Genomic DNA, 15,718 nt, shown 5'->3' on the forward strand with positions numbered 1-15,718 from the left:
CTCTTGCCCATCGTTGGCTCTACTGGACCAACGGGTACCGCTGGCAATCTTACTTCATCGGTGCAGTAACCTCTAGGATCTCTTCAGATGAAAATGGCCTTGCCAGGGAATCCTGCTCGTTCTATCATCATCTAATTATGGGACAAGGCTGTGTCAGCAGGTCTGGGGGCAGGAGAACAGGGCTAATCAAGCCCCCCAGAAACACTGGAGGACTTCCCAGCCTTTGAAGAACTCCAGCAGCTTCTGAATCTAACCCATTCTGGCGGTAAGCATGATGCAACTTCTGCGACTTTTGCTGGGGCTTTTGGGGCCAGGTGGCTACTTGTTCCTTTCAGGGGATGGTCAGGAGGTGGCCACTCTCACTGTGAAATACCAAGTGTCAGAGGAAGTGCCGTCTGGCACGGTGATAGGGAAGCTGTCCCAGGAACTGGGCTGGGAGGAGAGGCATAGGCAAGCGGGCACTGCTTTCCAGGTCTTGCAGCTGCCTCGGGAGCTCCCCATCCAGGTGGACTCTGAAGACGGCCTGCTCCGCACAGTGAGGCGGCTGGACCGAGAGCAGCTTTGCCGGCAGCGGGATCCCTGCCTGGTTGCCTTTGACGTGCTTGCCGCAGGGGATTTGGCTTTGATCCACGTGGAGATCCAGGTGCTGGATATCAATGATCACCAGCCACAGTTTCCCAAAGGCAAGCAGGAGCTGGAAATCTCTGAGAGTGCCTCTCTGAGCACCCGGATCCCCCTGGACAGAGCTTTGGACCCAGACACTGGCCCCAACACCCTGCACTCCTATTCCCTGTCACCCAGTGAGCACTTTGCCCTGGATGTCATCGTGGGGCCCGATGAGACCAAACACGCGGAACTCGTGGTGGTGAAGGAGCTGGACCGGGAAATCCACTCGTTTTTTGATCTGGTGTTAACTGCCTATGACAGTGGGAACCCCCCCAAGTCAGGCACCAGCTTGATCAAAGTCAACGTCCTGGACTCCAATGACAACAGCCCTGTGTTTGCTGAGAGCTCACTGGCACTAGAAATCCAAGAAGATGCTGCCCCTGGTACTCTCCTCATAAACTTGACTGCCACAGACCCTGACCAAGGCCCCAACGGGGAGGTGGAGTTCTTCTTCAGTAAGCATGTGCCTCCAGAGGTGCTGGACACCTTCAGCATCGATGCCAAAACCGGCCAGGTGATTCTGCGTCAACCCCTAGACTATGAGAAGAATCCTGCCTATGAGATGGATGTCCAGGCCAGGGACCTGGGTCCCAATCCCATCCCAGCCCATTGCAAAGTCCTCATCAAGGTTCTGGATGTCAATGACAATGCCCCAAGCATCCACATCACATGGGCTTCCCAGCCGTTGCTAGTGTCAGAAGCTCTTCCCAAGGACAGTTTCATTGCTCTCATCATGGCGAACGACTTGGACTCAGGAAACAATGGTCTGGTCCACTGTTGGCTGAGCCAAGAGTTGGGCCACTTCAGGCTGAAAAGGACCAATGGCAACACATACATGCTGCTAACCAACGCCACGCTAGACAGAGAGCAGTGGCCCAAATATAGCCTCACTCTGTTGGCCCAAGACCAAGGACCCCAGCCCTTATCTGCCGAGAAACAGCTCAGCATTCAGATCAGTGATGTCAATGACAATGCACCTGTATTTGAGAAGAGCAGGTATGAGGTCTCCACTAGGGAAAACAATCTACCCTCTCTTCACCTCATTACCATCAAAGCTCATGATGCAGACTTGGGCATTAATGGACAAATCTCATACTGTATCCAGGACTCCCCAGTTTCTCACTTGGTAGCCATTGATTCAGACACAGGAGAGGTCATTGCTCAGAGGTCACTGGACTATGAACAGATGGCTGGCTTTGAGTTCCATGTAATCGCAGAGGACAGGGGACAGCCCCAGCTCTCATCCAGCATCTCTGTGTGGGTCAGCCTCCTGGATGCCAATGATAATGCCCCAGAGGTGATTCATCCCCTACTCAGTGATGGAAAAGCCAGTCTCTCAGTGCTTGTAAATGCCTCCACAGGCCACCTTCTGGTGCCCATTGATACTCCCAATGCCTTGGGTCCAGCGGACGCTGACATGGCACCACTGGACACTCACAGCTCCCAGCCATTCCTTTTGGCGACCATTGTAGCGAGAGATGCAGACTCAGGGGCAAATGGAGAGGTCTTCTACAGCATTCGGAGTGGGAATGAAGCCCGCCTCTTTGTCCTCAGCCCCCACCTGGGGCAGCTGTTCATCAACATCACCAATGCCAGCAGCCTCATTGGGAGGGAGTGGGAGCTGGAGATAGTGGTAGAAGACTGTGGCAGCCCCTCCTTGCAGACCCAAGCCCTGCTGAGGATCTTGTTCGTCACCAGTGTGGACCACCTGAAGGACTCAGCCCGTGATCCTGGGGCCCTGAGCACATCTGTGCTGATGGTGATTTGCCTGGTCGTCCTGCTGGCCATCTTTGGGTTGATTTTGGCTCTGATCATGTCCATATGCCGGACAGAGAAGAGGGACAACAGGGCCTATAACTGTAGGGAGGCTGAATCCACCTACCGCAACCAGCCCAAGAGACCCCAGAAACACATTCAGAAGGCAGACATTCACCTTGTGCCTGTGCTCAGAGGCCAGGTGGACGAGCCTGGTGAAGTGGGGCAACCCCCCAAGGATGTGAGCAAGGAAGCGATGATGGAAGCAGGCTGGGACCCCCGCCTGCAGGCCCCCTTTCACCTCACACCCACCCTGTACAGGACCCTTCGTAACCAAGGCAACCAGGGAGCCTTGGCTGAGAGCCGAGAGGTGCTGCAGGACACAGTCAACCTCCTTTTCAACCATCCCAGGCAGAGGAACGCTTCCCGGGAGAACCTGAACCTTCCTGAGCCCCAGCCTGCACTGGGCCAGCCCCGCTCGAGGCCTCTGAAGGTGACAGGCAGCCCCACCGGGAGGCCTCCTGGAGACCAGGGCAGCGAGGAAGCCCTGTTGAGCTCACCAGCCTCCTCTGCAACCCTGAGGCGGCGGAACCTCAATGGCAAAGTGGCCCCTGAGAAAGAGTCAGGCCCCCGTCAGATCCTGCGGAGTCTGGTCCGGCTGTCCGTGGCTGCCTTCGCAGAGCGAAACCCTATAGAGGAGCTCACTGTGGATTCACCTCCTGTTCAGGTACAGCTCTCTCTCTCTGGTCACCCCTGGATCACTACTAACAGCATCAGACCCCACCATTACCCTCACAATCTTCATATTCCTTCCTTAGGCTTACTGGGCACTTTATGATGTATTGAGTGCAGTGGTTCAGGGCATAGCTCTGGGGTCAAAAGAATTTAGCTGTGTGATTCTAGACAAATTACTTCCTGTCTCTGAGCCTTAGTTTTCCCATCTGTACAAGAGGAATGCCTGTAAGAGCATCTCCTTCACAGAGTTGTCCTGAGGATTTAATCAGTTAATTCCTATACAGCACTTGCTCAGGGAGCCTGGCACAAGGAGACACACAGCAAAGTAGGCATCAAGAATAAAAGCTTTGGAGCAGAGCTGCCTGGGTTCAAGTCCTGGCTCCATCTCTTTCTAGCTGTGAACCACAGGGAAGTTACTCAGCTTCTCTGTTGAAGATGTCCATGTTAATAGCACCCATATCCTGTTTGCTTGAAGGTAAAATGAGGGCACTCTAGTGTCTGGCACGAAGATAGCACTCAGCAAATGATTACAATGACTTCTGCAAAGCTCTTTCCATCTCCACCCGGGCAACCTCCCTGTGAAGCAGGCTGGCATGGGCATCATTGCTCCCAGGCGCAGGGGCTGCATATCACTTGTTTGAGACCCCAGAGCTTGCCGGCTGGGTCTGCAGGATGGGACAGTGAATGCAACCTTGGAACTTGGGAGTTAGGCAGATCTGGGCTCAAATTTCAGCATAGCCACATAGGAACTGGGCAGCACTGGGCAAGGCCTTTAATATCTGAGCCTCATTTTCCTCATCTATAAAGTGGGGACTGTGATGCCAAACTTACCCTGTGTCTACCTCCCAGGGGTCTGAGGATTAAGTGGGTTGATAAATGGCAAAGTGTCTAGAGACCTGGGATTTATTAGACACAAATGGGAAGCGTTTTCAGAGATGGTGCCTGATACCACATTCATATCTGCTTCTCTGCACCCCAGATAATTTTCCCTGTGCCAGGCTACTTATCAAAGCACACTTCTGTTTGGCCAGGCCATCATCTGAGGCTTCCTGTGGAGCAAGGACACAGCTTCCTTCCCCCCTTCCCCCGCCCCCGCTTGCCCCCTTCAGGAAGCCACCTGGAGAGGGCCCAGCTGCTTTCTTAGGAGTCCTGCCCTGAGCTCTATGTAGCCCCAGAGGATACTCAGCGCCATCCATCCATCCATTCATCAAATCCTTACTGAATGAGCTTTCTGTGCCAAAAACTGGTTGATAGTAAATAGAGACAGCAGAGAGCAGGCACTGTGGTTGGCTCCACTGGGGTGATGGAAAGAAGGGTGCCCATCTGGGATCAACTTGAGGGTAAGAGGCAACTTGCCTAAGGCTACCTTTCCAGCAGCACAGTGGCACAGTGGAGTCAGATCCAAGTTCAAATTCCAGACTACCACTAATTGCTGTGTAGCCCCTTGTGAGCCTCAGGTTTCACACCTGCAAAATGGGTGTTATGGTAAGAATTAAATGAGATTATATATAACTGGACAGTTATTAAGTGCTTATCATAAGATCTATTAAGAAATGATTTATATACTTTTACACATTTAATCCTATAACCACTGTATGACCTGGATCTCATTATTATTCCCTTTTTTACTGCTAAGGAAACTGAGGCTCAGAATGCTCATAGGTGGGAACCTGAGTCCAACTAACTCCAGAGCAGGCTCTAACTGTGAAGTGGCCTCAGTGACAGTGCTCAGCTCAGGGTATGGCACTTGGGGAGTGTCCCTGAAGTATAGGCGATCATTCGGGGAAAAGGGTAGCACATGCCTTAGGAGGTGGGATCTGCCCTGAGGCAGGCAATGGGACGCTGACCCTCCTAAGTCACATGGAAACCCCAGACCTGGCCACCTTCCCTTCCAACGCTCCTCTGAGATTGGCACTTTCTGTCTTGAACTGCTCAGGGAGGAATGGGAGTGGGCTCAGGAGGCAGAGGCCATGTTTCTAGGAGGAACAACCCAAACTCCTTGCATTCGTGGAGCATTTTAAACTTTCAAGCCATCTAATCCTGACAACCCATGAAAAATCTGGGTGGGTATTTCTAGATCCACCTTAGAGATGGAAGGTCTGAGTAGGTCTAAAAACCTACTTGACATTACACAAGCTAGAAATGACCTTGAACTGGGACTCGGCCTGCCAAGACTTGGTCTGTTGCCTTTCCCTTGTGAGGTCCTGCAGGGACTGGCCCTGGCATCCTTCCCAACTTCTGCCCCACTCTCCAACCATCTTTCAGTGTTCAGTGCCTTCTGTCTGGAATACCCTTCACCCTTGGCCCAGACCCTCACCCTATCTCCACTTACCAAACTCCTATGGAGCCTTCAGGTCTCAGCAGAGGTGCCTAGCATGTAGTATGAACTCAATAAACATTTGTAGAAATAAGTATTCAAACTCCTCCCATTTCACCCCACAACTTCTTATTTGCTCCAAGATGGGTGAGGGGCCCTCCTCTGCTCCCACAGACCCCATCCTTTCTCAACCCAATGCAACCCCCTGTAGTAACTGCTGTGCCCTGTCTTCCCTGACAGACCATGAGCTCCCTCAGGGCAGGCATTGGCACAAACAAGCTTACTAAATTCCTGTTGAATTAATGAGCATGAATCAATGAATGACTAAATGGCACCATTTTTGCTTTCTCTACAACAGTCTTTTAACTGGCCTACAAAAATTGGCTGAGTGCTTAAATACTGCTGAAGGCAGGAAATAACTGTTTAAGATAATCCTGATCAAAGTAATAATGAATTTATGGTCAGGAAATGCCTTTTTGACCCCTAGCCCTGCCGATTCCAACAGGAGCAGATCACTTGGGGAGATGAGAGGGGACTAGCCCAGATGGTCCCTATTCTCTCCCTCAGGCACCCAGGTCCTGGGGTGACAAAGGCAATATAGGGAACCTGCCTGTACAGGTCCCTGCCTCTCTCACTGTTCACCACCCACCATCCCCCATCTGATCACACAATCATCTGAAACTGGAGGAAAGACTATAAAAAGAAAGCGCCAGCATTGAGGGAAACATCCGGCGAGGAAGTGTGCTGGGTCGGAATTGTGTGGAGTCAACAGATTTTTCCTGTCTTGTAGCAAATCTCCCAGCTGCTGTCCTTGCTGCATCAAGGCCAATTCCAGCCCAAACCAAACCACCGGGGAAATAAATACTCAGCCAAGCCCTGCGGAGGCAGGTAAGCACACGTAGCCCCCATAGGCTTCCCTCCAGCCCCCCTCACCCCTGCAGTCTCTGTGATCTTAACGAAGGGTGATCACATCCCAGACCTACTCCCCTGGGACAGTGTCTCGGTAGCATCCATTCCCCCAGCCCAGGCCGCTTGGTCCTGGAGCCACTGTATTTATAGTATTTACAGGACAGGGTCACTAGGGAAATGACTTCATCCTGAGGCTCTGGTTATCTGTCCTCTGACTGCAGAGATGCTGGGCTATGGACTTTCAATCTGTAACTTTCAGCTTTCTTTCTCTTGACCCTTAAACATAATATGAAGGCCCCTGGCTAAGGACATGGATATGTGGGTGTGTTCCTTTAGGCTGTCCTAGAATTAGAGAGACCTCAAGAGGACATCTAATCTAACTCCTTGTTACAGATGGAGAAATTGAGGCTCTAACTAGTTGGATTCAACCCAGTTATGTAAACTTGAGCAAGTCAAATAAATCTCCAAGGCTTAGTTTCTCATTTTTAAACTGAAGGTCACCACACTTCCTTGTAGTGATGGGGTAAGGATTTAATGGTCAATCATATTCTAAGCCCATAGCCCAGTGCTGGGCACAAAGTAGATCCACAAGCAATGATTAAGTCCTTTCCTCTTAAAGTGACTTTGTTCAAGGTCATATAGCCAGTTAGCCAGTGAGTGGCAAAGCTGGGACCAGTTCTCAAGGTCATATAGCCAGTGAGTGACACCTGACTCCTGGTTCAGTGCTCTTGCTGGGACAACTTGTAGCTTTTTTTTTTTTTTTTTCAAAGGTAGTGTAGGGCAGCGGTGAGTACTCCAGAGTCATAGCAGTCTAAATTTGAATTCTCACTTTATCACTTAATCCATTGGGAGCTTGTGCAAGCTGCATCATCTTCACAAGTCTTGGTTTTCTCATTTGTAAACTGAGAATGATAACAAGAGAACCCCTTTCAGATGTGAAAGGTTTAATGAAAAGGTGCATATACCCTGCAAAGCTTAAGGCATGACTCAGAGTAATTTCTCAGTAACATGAGTTGTTGTCATTGTTACTTGCAAACTTGCCACCTCCCTGCTGATCTCTCCATGCAGTAGAAATAGCCACTGGAAAAAAGAAAAGAAAAGAAGAGAAAAGACCCCTTTCTTTCCCAGCCTTAAAGCCCCTCAGGGAGCCTTCCACCTGCTGCATGATGAGGGGCCAGGCCTGTTCCCCCCATGCCAGGAAGTCTGAGGAATAGGCCTCCCCCAGGTGATAAGAAGGGTCTATGGAGGGAGAAGCCTGGGAGGAGGCAGTAGGAGGGTGAAATGGGATAGCAGATTCTGAATAGCTTTTGGATGCCTTGCTTTAGCTGCATCCTCTATGGACATGCTCTTCTGGTCTAGAATTTGGCCTCAAATAGGGAGGAAGGAACATTCAATCACTCAATCCATAAAGTATTAAGTACCTACTATGCACTGGGCCCTGATCTGAGCACAGATAAAAATCCCTGCCCTCACTGGAGCTCATACTTTGATGGAAGGATGAATGGGTGAATGGATGGGTGGGTGGATGCGTGGATAGATGGATGGATGAATGGATGGTAGATGACTGCATTGATTCAACTGAAGTTATTAAACTCCTATTCTGTGCCAGGCAATGTGAAGGAATGGGAGGGACAATAGTGAGTAATCACATCTACATAGTCATAGTCACTTGTGCTTGCTGAATGCTTACAATGTGCCAGGCATGGTGTTATGCTCTTTATATAAAACCTTTCATTTTATAACATCTCACCATGCCCATGAAGTGGATGTTACAGACTGAGAGTAGGCAGGAGGGATGGGATCAAGTAACTCAGGTCGGTCTGACTCTGAAGGCTGGACTATGTGTATCCAGGTCCTGATGTGAATGAATGAATGCTGGCATGAATAGAAAAATGTGCACGAGCTAGAATGAATGAACCTAGGTTTGAACTTTCCCACTTGTGGGCTGGGTTGACTTCCTTTGCAGGAGTGTAATTCCAGACACAGATGGCCCAGGTGCCAGGGCTGGTGGCCAGGCAGAACCAGACCAGGAAGAAGGACCGTTGGACCTTGAAGAGGACCTCTCTGTGAAGCAGCTGCTAGAAGAAGAGCTGTCAAGCCTGCTGGATCCCCACAAAGGTAGGGACTCCCCAGGGTGACCCAACCCTCCTTCTACCCCACACACAGTCTGCTCAGGCTTCAGAGTTCTGCTCCAATCCACTGCAGGGAAACACAGCCATTCTGTTTCTGGGGAGGAACATCAGCAACATTTTACTTCTCCTGGAGCTTCAGAAGGCCTTCGTTTGTTTAAAGATCAGATTCTACTCTGATTATTTATTTTACAAATCATGGTAAGAATAGTGAACGATTATTTGGTGTGCCAGGTACAGGAAACATCTTATACACATTATCTCATTTAAGCTTCCAAACAGTCCTTGGAGGTAGATACTATGAGCTCCCGTTTAGAGATAATACTCTGATGAGCAAACTGAGGCTCAGAGAGGTAACAGCTTGCCCAGTCACCTGGCTCATTAGCGATTGAAAGGGAGTCAACCTGGGCCTGCCTTCCACCAAGAGACCTCCCCTTACCTCCTAAACCACTTCTTAGAATTTCTTTGGTGTGTTTAAATATCCTTTTACCCTGAGAACTGAATCACCTCTTTAATGTACTAACATTTCTTACTGAAACAAAAATACTTTTTTTCTGGAGAAACAATTAGTTTTGAAAATAGATACAAAAGGTGAATTTTAATTAAAGAGTCTGCTAGCTGCCCCCTCTGCTGTGGACAGCCGTCAGCCTCCGTTAGGTAACACCTACAGATCCAACTGTCCCTAAGCTGTGGTTTTGTTTCTGTATTAACAGTCTGCTTTTCATCTGGACATCCCGTGTGCTCCCTCCGGCAGCAAACATGCTGAAGGCATGGCAGGCACTTCCTTTTCCTTGGTTAACACAACTAAGGCTAACATTTATTGAGTGCTTTCTATGTGCTAGACCCTGTTCTAAGTGCCTCATGAGAAACTCTTAGGAGATACGGACTATTCATTATCCCCAGTTCATAAAGGAAAAATCTGAGGGGCAGGGAGGGATGTTAAATAATGTTCCCAAGGTTGTGCAGCCAATGGTTATTAATACCAGTGTGGCTCTAAATTAAAATTAAGTAAAATGAAATCTAATTAAAATTAAGTACATGTAAAATGAAAAATTCAGTTCCTCAGTCATACCAGCCACATTTCAAGTGCTCAATAGCCACATATGGTTAATGGATATTGCTTTGGACAGCACATATAAAGTTTTATAGGACTGTATTGTACAGCCATGGGCAAACTACGGCCCGCAGGCCGGATCCGGCCCATTCGGCTGTTCTATCCGGTCCGCGGAGCCGAAAGAGCGGAGGGTTCTCTTGCTCTCCCCTCTGCTCCTTTACTTTGAATTTATATTAGTTCACACAAACACTCCATCCATGCTTTTGTTCCGGCCCTCCGGTCCAGTTTAAGAACCCATTGTGGCCCTCGAGTCAAAAAGTTTGCCCACCCCTGAATGTAGAACTGTGAAGTCCAGTATAGCAGCCACTAGCCACATGTGAAAATGTCTAGTCTGAACTGAGATGGGATATAAATATAAAATGCACTCCAGATTTTGAACACTTAGTGTAAAAAAATAATTTATAATATCCCAATATTATTAAAAATATTGATAGTGAAAAAATATTGGTGATATAAAATGATAGTAATTATAAAATATTTTATGAATTTCACTTTTTCTTTTTACTTTTTAAAATGTGGCAAATAGAAAATTTAAAATGACCTCTGCAGCTCACAGTGGATCCCTATTGGGCAGCTTGGGACTGGAACCTGTGGGCTCAGTTCCCACGTGGTCCTGCTTTCCCACAGCACAGAGGGCAAGCACAGGAGGGATGAAGAGGGCAGCAGGGATAAAAAAGCCTGAGCTAATGCTCACAGCAACCTAACAAGATGAGTACTGCCATTTCACCACTTTATAAGAGAAAAAGGAGGCTCAGAGAGGTTAAGCAATTTCCCCAAGGTCACACTGCTCATAAGCAACAAAGCAGGGAAATCAAACCCAGGTCGGCCCAGCACCCACCTGCCACAGAGTGAATTCACCATCGCTTTTCAGCCATTCGCATCCACCCCAGTGATTTTTCTCATTCCAAGCTTCATTCCTTCGGAAGCTCTCTGACCCTGGTACAAGGAAAGGCCTAATTCTGTAACGCCAGGAGTTCCAACCTTATTACTCTGGAGTCTCAGGGAACTAAGGTTTACATTTCCCAAATGCTCAGGGTTAATATTTGTTCATTCAATCATTCAGTGAATGTTCTCTAAGTCCCAGGCGTGGGCTGGACCAGTTGGGAAGTGTCCTGACCCTGCCTCACAGGCTGCACAGTCCCACGCTCACATGGTGAGATGGAGACTCATTTATATCAATATAAAAAACAATTAGCTGTATTTTGAAATAACTTTTCCAAATTACACAAGCAATATTTAGTTAATGTAGAAAAATGTAGATAAAAAGAAAATAAATCACTTCTGCCCGGGGTAATTTCAGTTAACACTTTGACAAATCTCCTTTCAGGCTTTTATGCTATGTACAGATTTTATTTATTACTTTTAATTTTTTTCCTTTTTGTTGATTTATTGGGATAACTGGTTAATAAAATTATATAGGTTTTAGGTGTACAATTCTATAATACATCATCTGTATATTGCATTGTGTGTTCATAACCCCAAGTCAAGTCTCCTTCCATCACCATTTACCCCCCCTTTACCCTCATTTACCTCCCTCACCCCCTTTCCCTCTGCTAATCACCATACTGTTGTCTGTGTCTAGGAGCTGCTATTGTTTTCTTAATCCCTTCACCTTTTCCAACCCCACTTCTCTCTGAGAACTGTCAGTCTGTTCTCTGTCTGTGTCCACTTTTTTTGTTAGTTTATTTTGTTCATTAGATTCCACATATAAGTGAAATCATATAGTACTTGTCTTTCTCTGACTGGCTTATTTCACTTAGCATAATACTCTACAGGTCCTCCATGCTGTCACAAATGGACAAGATTTACCTTTTTTTTTTTTTTTTTTTTTTTACAGCTGAGTAGTATTCCTTTTTGTAAATGTACCACAGCTTTTTTATCCACTCATCTATTGATGGGCACTTGGGCCGCTTCCAAATCTTGGCCATTGAAAATAATGTTTCAATGAACAAAGGGGTGCATATATTTGTTTGAATTAGTGTTTTGAGTTTCTTTAGATATATTCACAGAAGTGGAATCACTGGGTCATAAGGCAGTTCCATTTTTAATTTTTTAAGGTAATGAATGCCCATACTGCTTTCCAAAGTGGCTGCTCCAATTTGCATTCCACCAGCAGTATGCACCAATTTTAAAGCAGCTCACTTTAGGCAAACACTAAATACATGTTAAAGCAGATGTTGTGCCTCTTATTTTCTTTTTTAAGACACAGCTTCTTTAACTATATTTCTTAAAGACATTCTTTCCTCTGCTTGGCCTCTACCATCAGGCCTGGGACTAGTTTTTGAGATAGGAAAAGAAGTGTGATGGTCGCATTGGGTTCCAGGAGACAGTTTTTCACTGCCCCATCCCTTTCCTGGAACAGCCCTTAAGAGAGCCAGCCCCTTCCCAGCCTGCCTCTCAGCAGAGGCCACAGATGGGCCCCTGGAGCATCCAGGGGGAGGAAGGGCTAGCTCTTCAGAGTGGATAGCGGTGCAGTCACAGGGGGCTTCAGGGTCATCAGACCCGGGGTCAAATCTGGATTTAGTTGCCTAGTACATATGTGTCTTAACTTCTTAGAACTTTATAGTTTTCTCATCTATAAAATGGGATAATACTCTGGACTTCAAAGGTTGTGTGGAGGTTAAATGAGATAATGCTGTAAATTGCTTGGCACAGAAGTACTTAGTAAGTGGTCACTATTATGTGTACAAACAGAAGGCAGCCCCAAGGCAGAAACTCCAGCCTTGGCTAAGAAAAGGGATTTTCCCCCATTCAAGGTGGGCCTGGCTGTAAGGAGTGGGTGAAAAACACTTAGACCTGAAACACCCCACCCACCTAGACATCATTTAAAAACAGGCCAATTCTAATTGTAGGCCTTCCTCCTCTCTCAGCTCATGGGCAACGTCAGTCAGCGGCCTTCCTGCCCAGTGAGCTTCCCTATCAGGGCCTCTTCCTTCCTGCCCCGCTCTGGCTACCTCGTCTGTCCTCTGCCATTTCCCTTCCCTCCTTTGTTCAGTGCCCTTGCCCTGCCCACGCCCCACCCTCACCCACTCTGCCCTTCCGTGGGCTCGGCCCTCACTATGTCCTCTCCTTCCCCCGCAGGCCTGGCCCTGGACCGACTAAGTGCCCCAGACCCGGCCTGGATGGCCAGGCTCTCTTTGCCCCTTGCCACCAACTACCGTGACAATGTGTTCTCCCCGGACACTGGGGCCTTGGAGGAGCCCAGGACCTTCCAGACATTCGGCAAGGGGTCGGGGCCAGAGCTGAGCCCAACAGGCACACGGCTGGCCAGCACCTTCCTCTCAGAGATGAGCTCGCTGTTGGAGATGCTGCTGGAGCCGCGGGCCAGTGTGCCCGTGGAGGCTGCCTCTGAGGTGCTGCGGCGGCTCTCGGTCTGCGGGAGGACCCTCAGTCTAGACCTGGCCACCAGCGGGGCCTCAGGCACGGACGCCCAGGGGGACCCAGGTGGAAAGAAGGGGACCAAAGGCAGGACCAGGACCAGCAGCAGCAGCAGCAGCAGCAGCAGGGGCCTGTGGATCCAGGAACCAGGGACCCTGGGAAATGTTAGGGAGTCCCGGCCCTGAGGGCCCTCAGACATGTTCTGGTTTCTAATATTGTTGAACTCACTGAGCAGAAGTGGCTTGAGAACTTTAGGGTGACTGATGTTGCCCCACAGAGGGGAAAGGGGCCCAAGGACTAACAGCTGGCTGACCAAAGCAGCCCCTTGTTAGGAGCTAGCTCCGCTTCTGAATTTCCTGGAGGACGGAGTTAGTGAGTGGCTGAGATAAGTGTTTGCTGGCAAAACACAGGTAGAGCACAGAGGGCTGGTCCTCTGGCAGAACAGATGCCACGGAGTGTCTGTCACGAGCAGGAAAGAATAGCCTTGTTGCATACTGGAGAGTGGGGGGCTGGATCCTGGGGTGCCAGGCAAAGCTCTCCGACCTTCTAATAAAGGAAAAGCACTGGCTTGTTCTCCTGTTTACATCCCTCAGGAGGGATTAATAACAGAGTGATTGTTCTTTGTCCAGTCCCTGTCAAGTGGGTCAGGCTGGGCCTGGACAGGAACGGGGCACGTTGGTGCATAGTGTTAGGTACGCAACAAAGGACATGTGTACTCTTGACCCCACTCCTCTAGTGCTGCATTATCAAATAATCCGCTTCTCAGCTGGAATATTAGGGCCAATAAAAAGCGTGACTAATTAGGGCTAATAAAAAGCGTGACTATTTATAGAGCATTTACATGAGCCAGGCACCAGGTTTACAATAGAATTTAATTAATAATTTCTCGACAACCCTGAGAGGGAGGTGTTCTTATCCCCATCTCACAGACAAGGATATGAGCTGTGGAGAGGCTGAGAGTCTTGCCCAAGATCAAGCAGAGAGCAGAGGCAGTGCTAGGACTCGGAACCACGTTTGTCCAACACCAAAACCCATGCCCTTGACCTTGACACTAGACTGACAGCCAAGGAAAGGAACGGAAAAGCCTCCAGAGGTGAGCTATTGTCAGTAGCGGACTTGCCTGAGCTCCCCTCCAGAAACATGGCTGGAGAGTATTTCCAAAGCTGCGCAGGCCCGCGCGTCTTTAATATCCAAGCCCAGAGTGAAGGCGATTGATCTGACCTGATGCAGGCCTGGGGCTCTGCAGAATCCTGTCCTTTCCCAGGGAGCAGCCCTTCAGGTACAGACATCATCTTCCCAGAAACCACTGCTCGTAGGGAAATCTTTGTCACAGCAGGTTTGGGCCTGTGAATTCAGGTACAGGAGGAGAGAGTGTGAACTAGCTCCATGAAATCAACAGTGACAGCAGCAAACCTTCCAGGGGAGGAGGGAGTGAAGAAACAGCAAATATCTTCCCAAGGCTCAGCCTTATCATTCTCTTGGAAATTTCCAAGCTATCATTCAGCTAGCTTCTCCATAGTGTGGGGATTTCCTGGACACTAAAGGCAAAAATTCCTCCTTTTTCCTCTTTTGGAGCTCAGTGCTCATGTTCACTGTCCACATAAATGGGTCCTTCATACTCCTAACTAGGGCTAATGAAAGCCAAGCATACTTAGAATACAGTGTGGCATCATTCCATTGTCCTATTTTACAGATGAGGAAACTGAGCCCCAAAAGCTAAGTGTTTCAGGAGCAGGGTCTCTGGGTCTCTGATCATCTCAACCAAGGGGGAGTGATCTCCTTACAGTCTGACCAGCCAGGTGCCCAGCACAAAGCAACATATGATGAATACCCATTGAATGAATGAAATAATGAAATAAAACTGCTTCAGAGCTCCCTTTTATCTATATTGGAGTTCCAGATAAAGCTCTACTAGGACAAAAAAAAAAAAGTTCCTTATGTAAAAGCAAGCCTGAAAACCATAGCACTAGACTGGCTGACCTCCCATTTACTAGTGGATTTTCAGTACAGAGCTGATGTTGGGAGGGTGGACAGAAGAGATGGGGGAGCAGGTGACCTGAGGAACCTTGAAGCATGGCTGGCAACCACAGCAATGGATATACTGGATTACTGCCTCCTTCCTGTCAAGAGTCTTAAATCTGTAGACCTTGGACCACCCCCCTTCCCCCCTTAATACTAGGCAAAACTTTGTGTATAGGCATTTTCCACTTTAAGTAGAAGACAAACAAAGTTCTCATCAGATTCTCAAAGGAACAGGTGACCTATAAAAGGTTATGCGGCACTGCTCTAAGTCACGATCTAAACCTCCACAGACATGGGTAATTTTGGAATAAGGAGTCTGAACACTTTATAGCAAGGAAATGGCAGGACAGAAAAGGCTGACTGGCCCAAAGTCACATGGCCGGTTTGTGGCAGGGCTGGGATTTAGGATGATGTTCGTTCTAATATATCAAGGGTTCTTAACCTGGGACCCGTGGGTGGGCTTCAGGATCTATGAACCTGCTGAATCGCTCATAAGATTGGGAAGTGCATTTTGCTACGGGAAGGAGTCAGTGCTTCCATCAGATTCTCAGAGAGTCTGGGACCTAAGTAAGGTTAAGGACCACAGCAGTCCTCTAGTTGGTCCTCGGTTTGCCTTTCCTGCAAAGCCTGGAGAACTCCTGGGCAGAGCTATTCTGAGGCACCAACCTTTGCTCAGGGCGGGGGTGTAGGCAC

The 15,718-nt window shown here is 48.5% G+C and overlaps 1 protein-coding gene across 1 annotated transcript; it reads left to right on the plus strand.

Annotated features, from left to right (window-relative positions):
* The first annotated feature begins 267 nt into the window (after window positions 1-267).
* On the plus strand, window positions 268-13,594 carry PCDH12 (protocadherin 12). Its single transcript, XM_080676664.1, has 4 exons — window positions 268-3,148; window positions 6,264-6,361; window positions 8,349-8,500; window positions 12,707-13,594. Exons 1-4 carry the CDS (start codon window positions 272-274, stop codon window positions 13,186-13,188), a joined length of 3,609 nt encoding a protein of 1,202 aa, XP_080532790.1. The 5' UTR covers window positions 268-271; the 3' UTR covers window positions 13,189-13,594.
* The last annotated feature ends 2,124 nt before the right edge of the window (window positions 13,595-15,718 follow it).

Source organism: Plecotus auritus (genome assembly GCF_963455305.1).
Source record: "Plecotus auritus genome assembly, chromosome: 6".
Classification (NCBI taxonomy): Eukaryota; Metazoa; Chordata; class Mammalia; order Chiroptera; family Vespertilionidae; genus Plecotus; species Plecotus auritus.

What these genes read in the sequence shown, in the direction of transcription:
- PCDH12 (XM_080676664.1), top strand. Translation starts at nt 272, where the DNA reads ATGATGCAACTTCTGCGACTTTTGCTGGGGCTTTTGGGGCCAGGTGGC. An exon ending in GCCAAGCCCTGCGGAGGCAG is followed by an intron (nt 6,362 to 8,348) that starts GTAAGCACACGT and finishes CTTCCTTTGCAG; the next exon opens with GAGTGTAATTCCAGACACAG. An exon ending in CCTGCTGGATCCCCACAAAG is followed by an intron (nt 8,501 to 12,706) that starts GTAGGGACTCCC and finishes CTTCCCCCGCAG; the next exon opens with GCCTGGCCCTGGACCGACTA.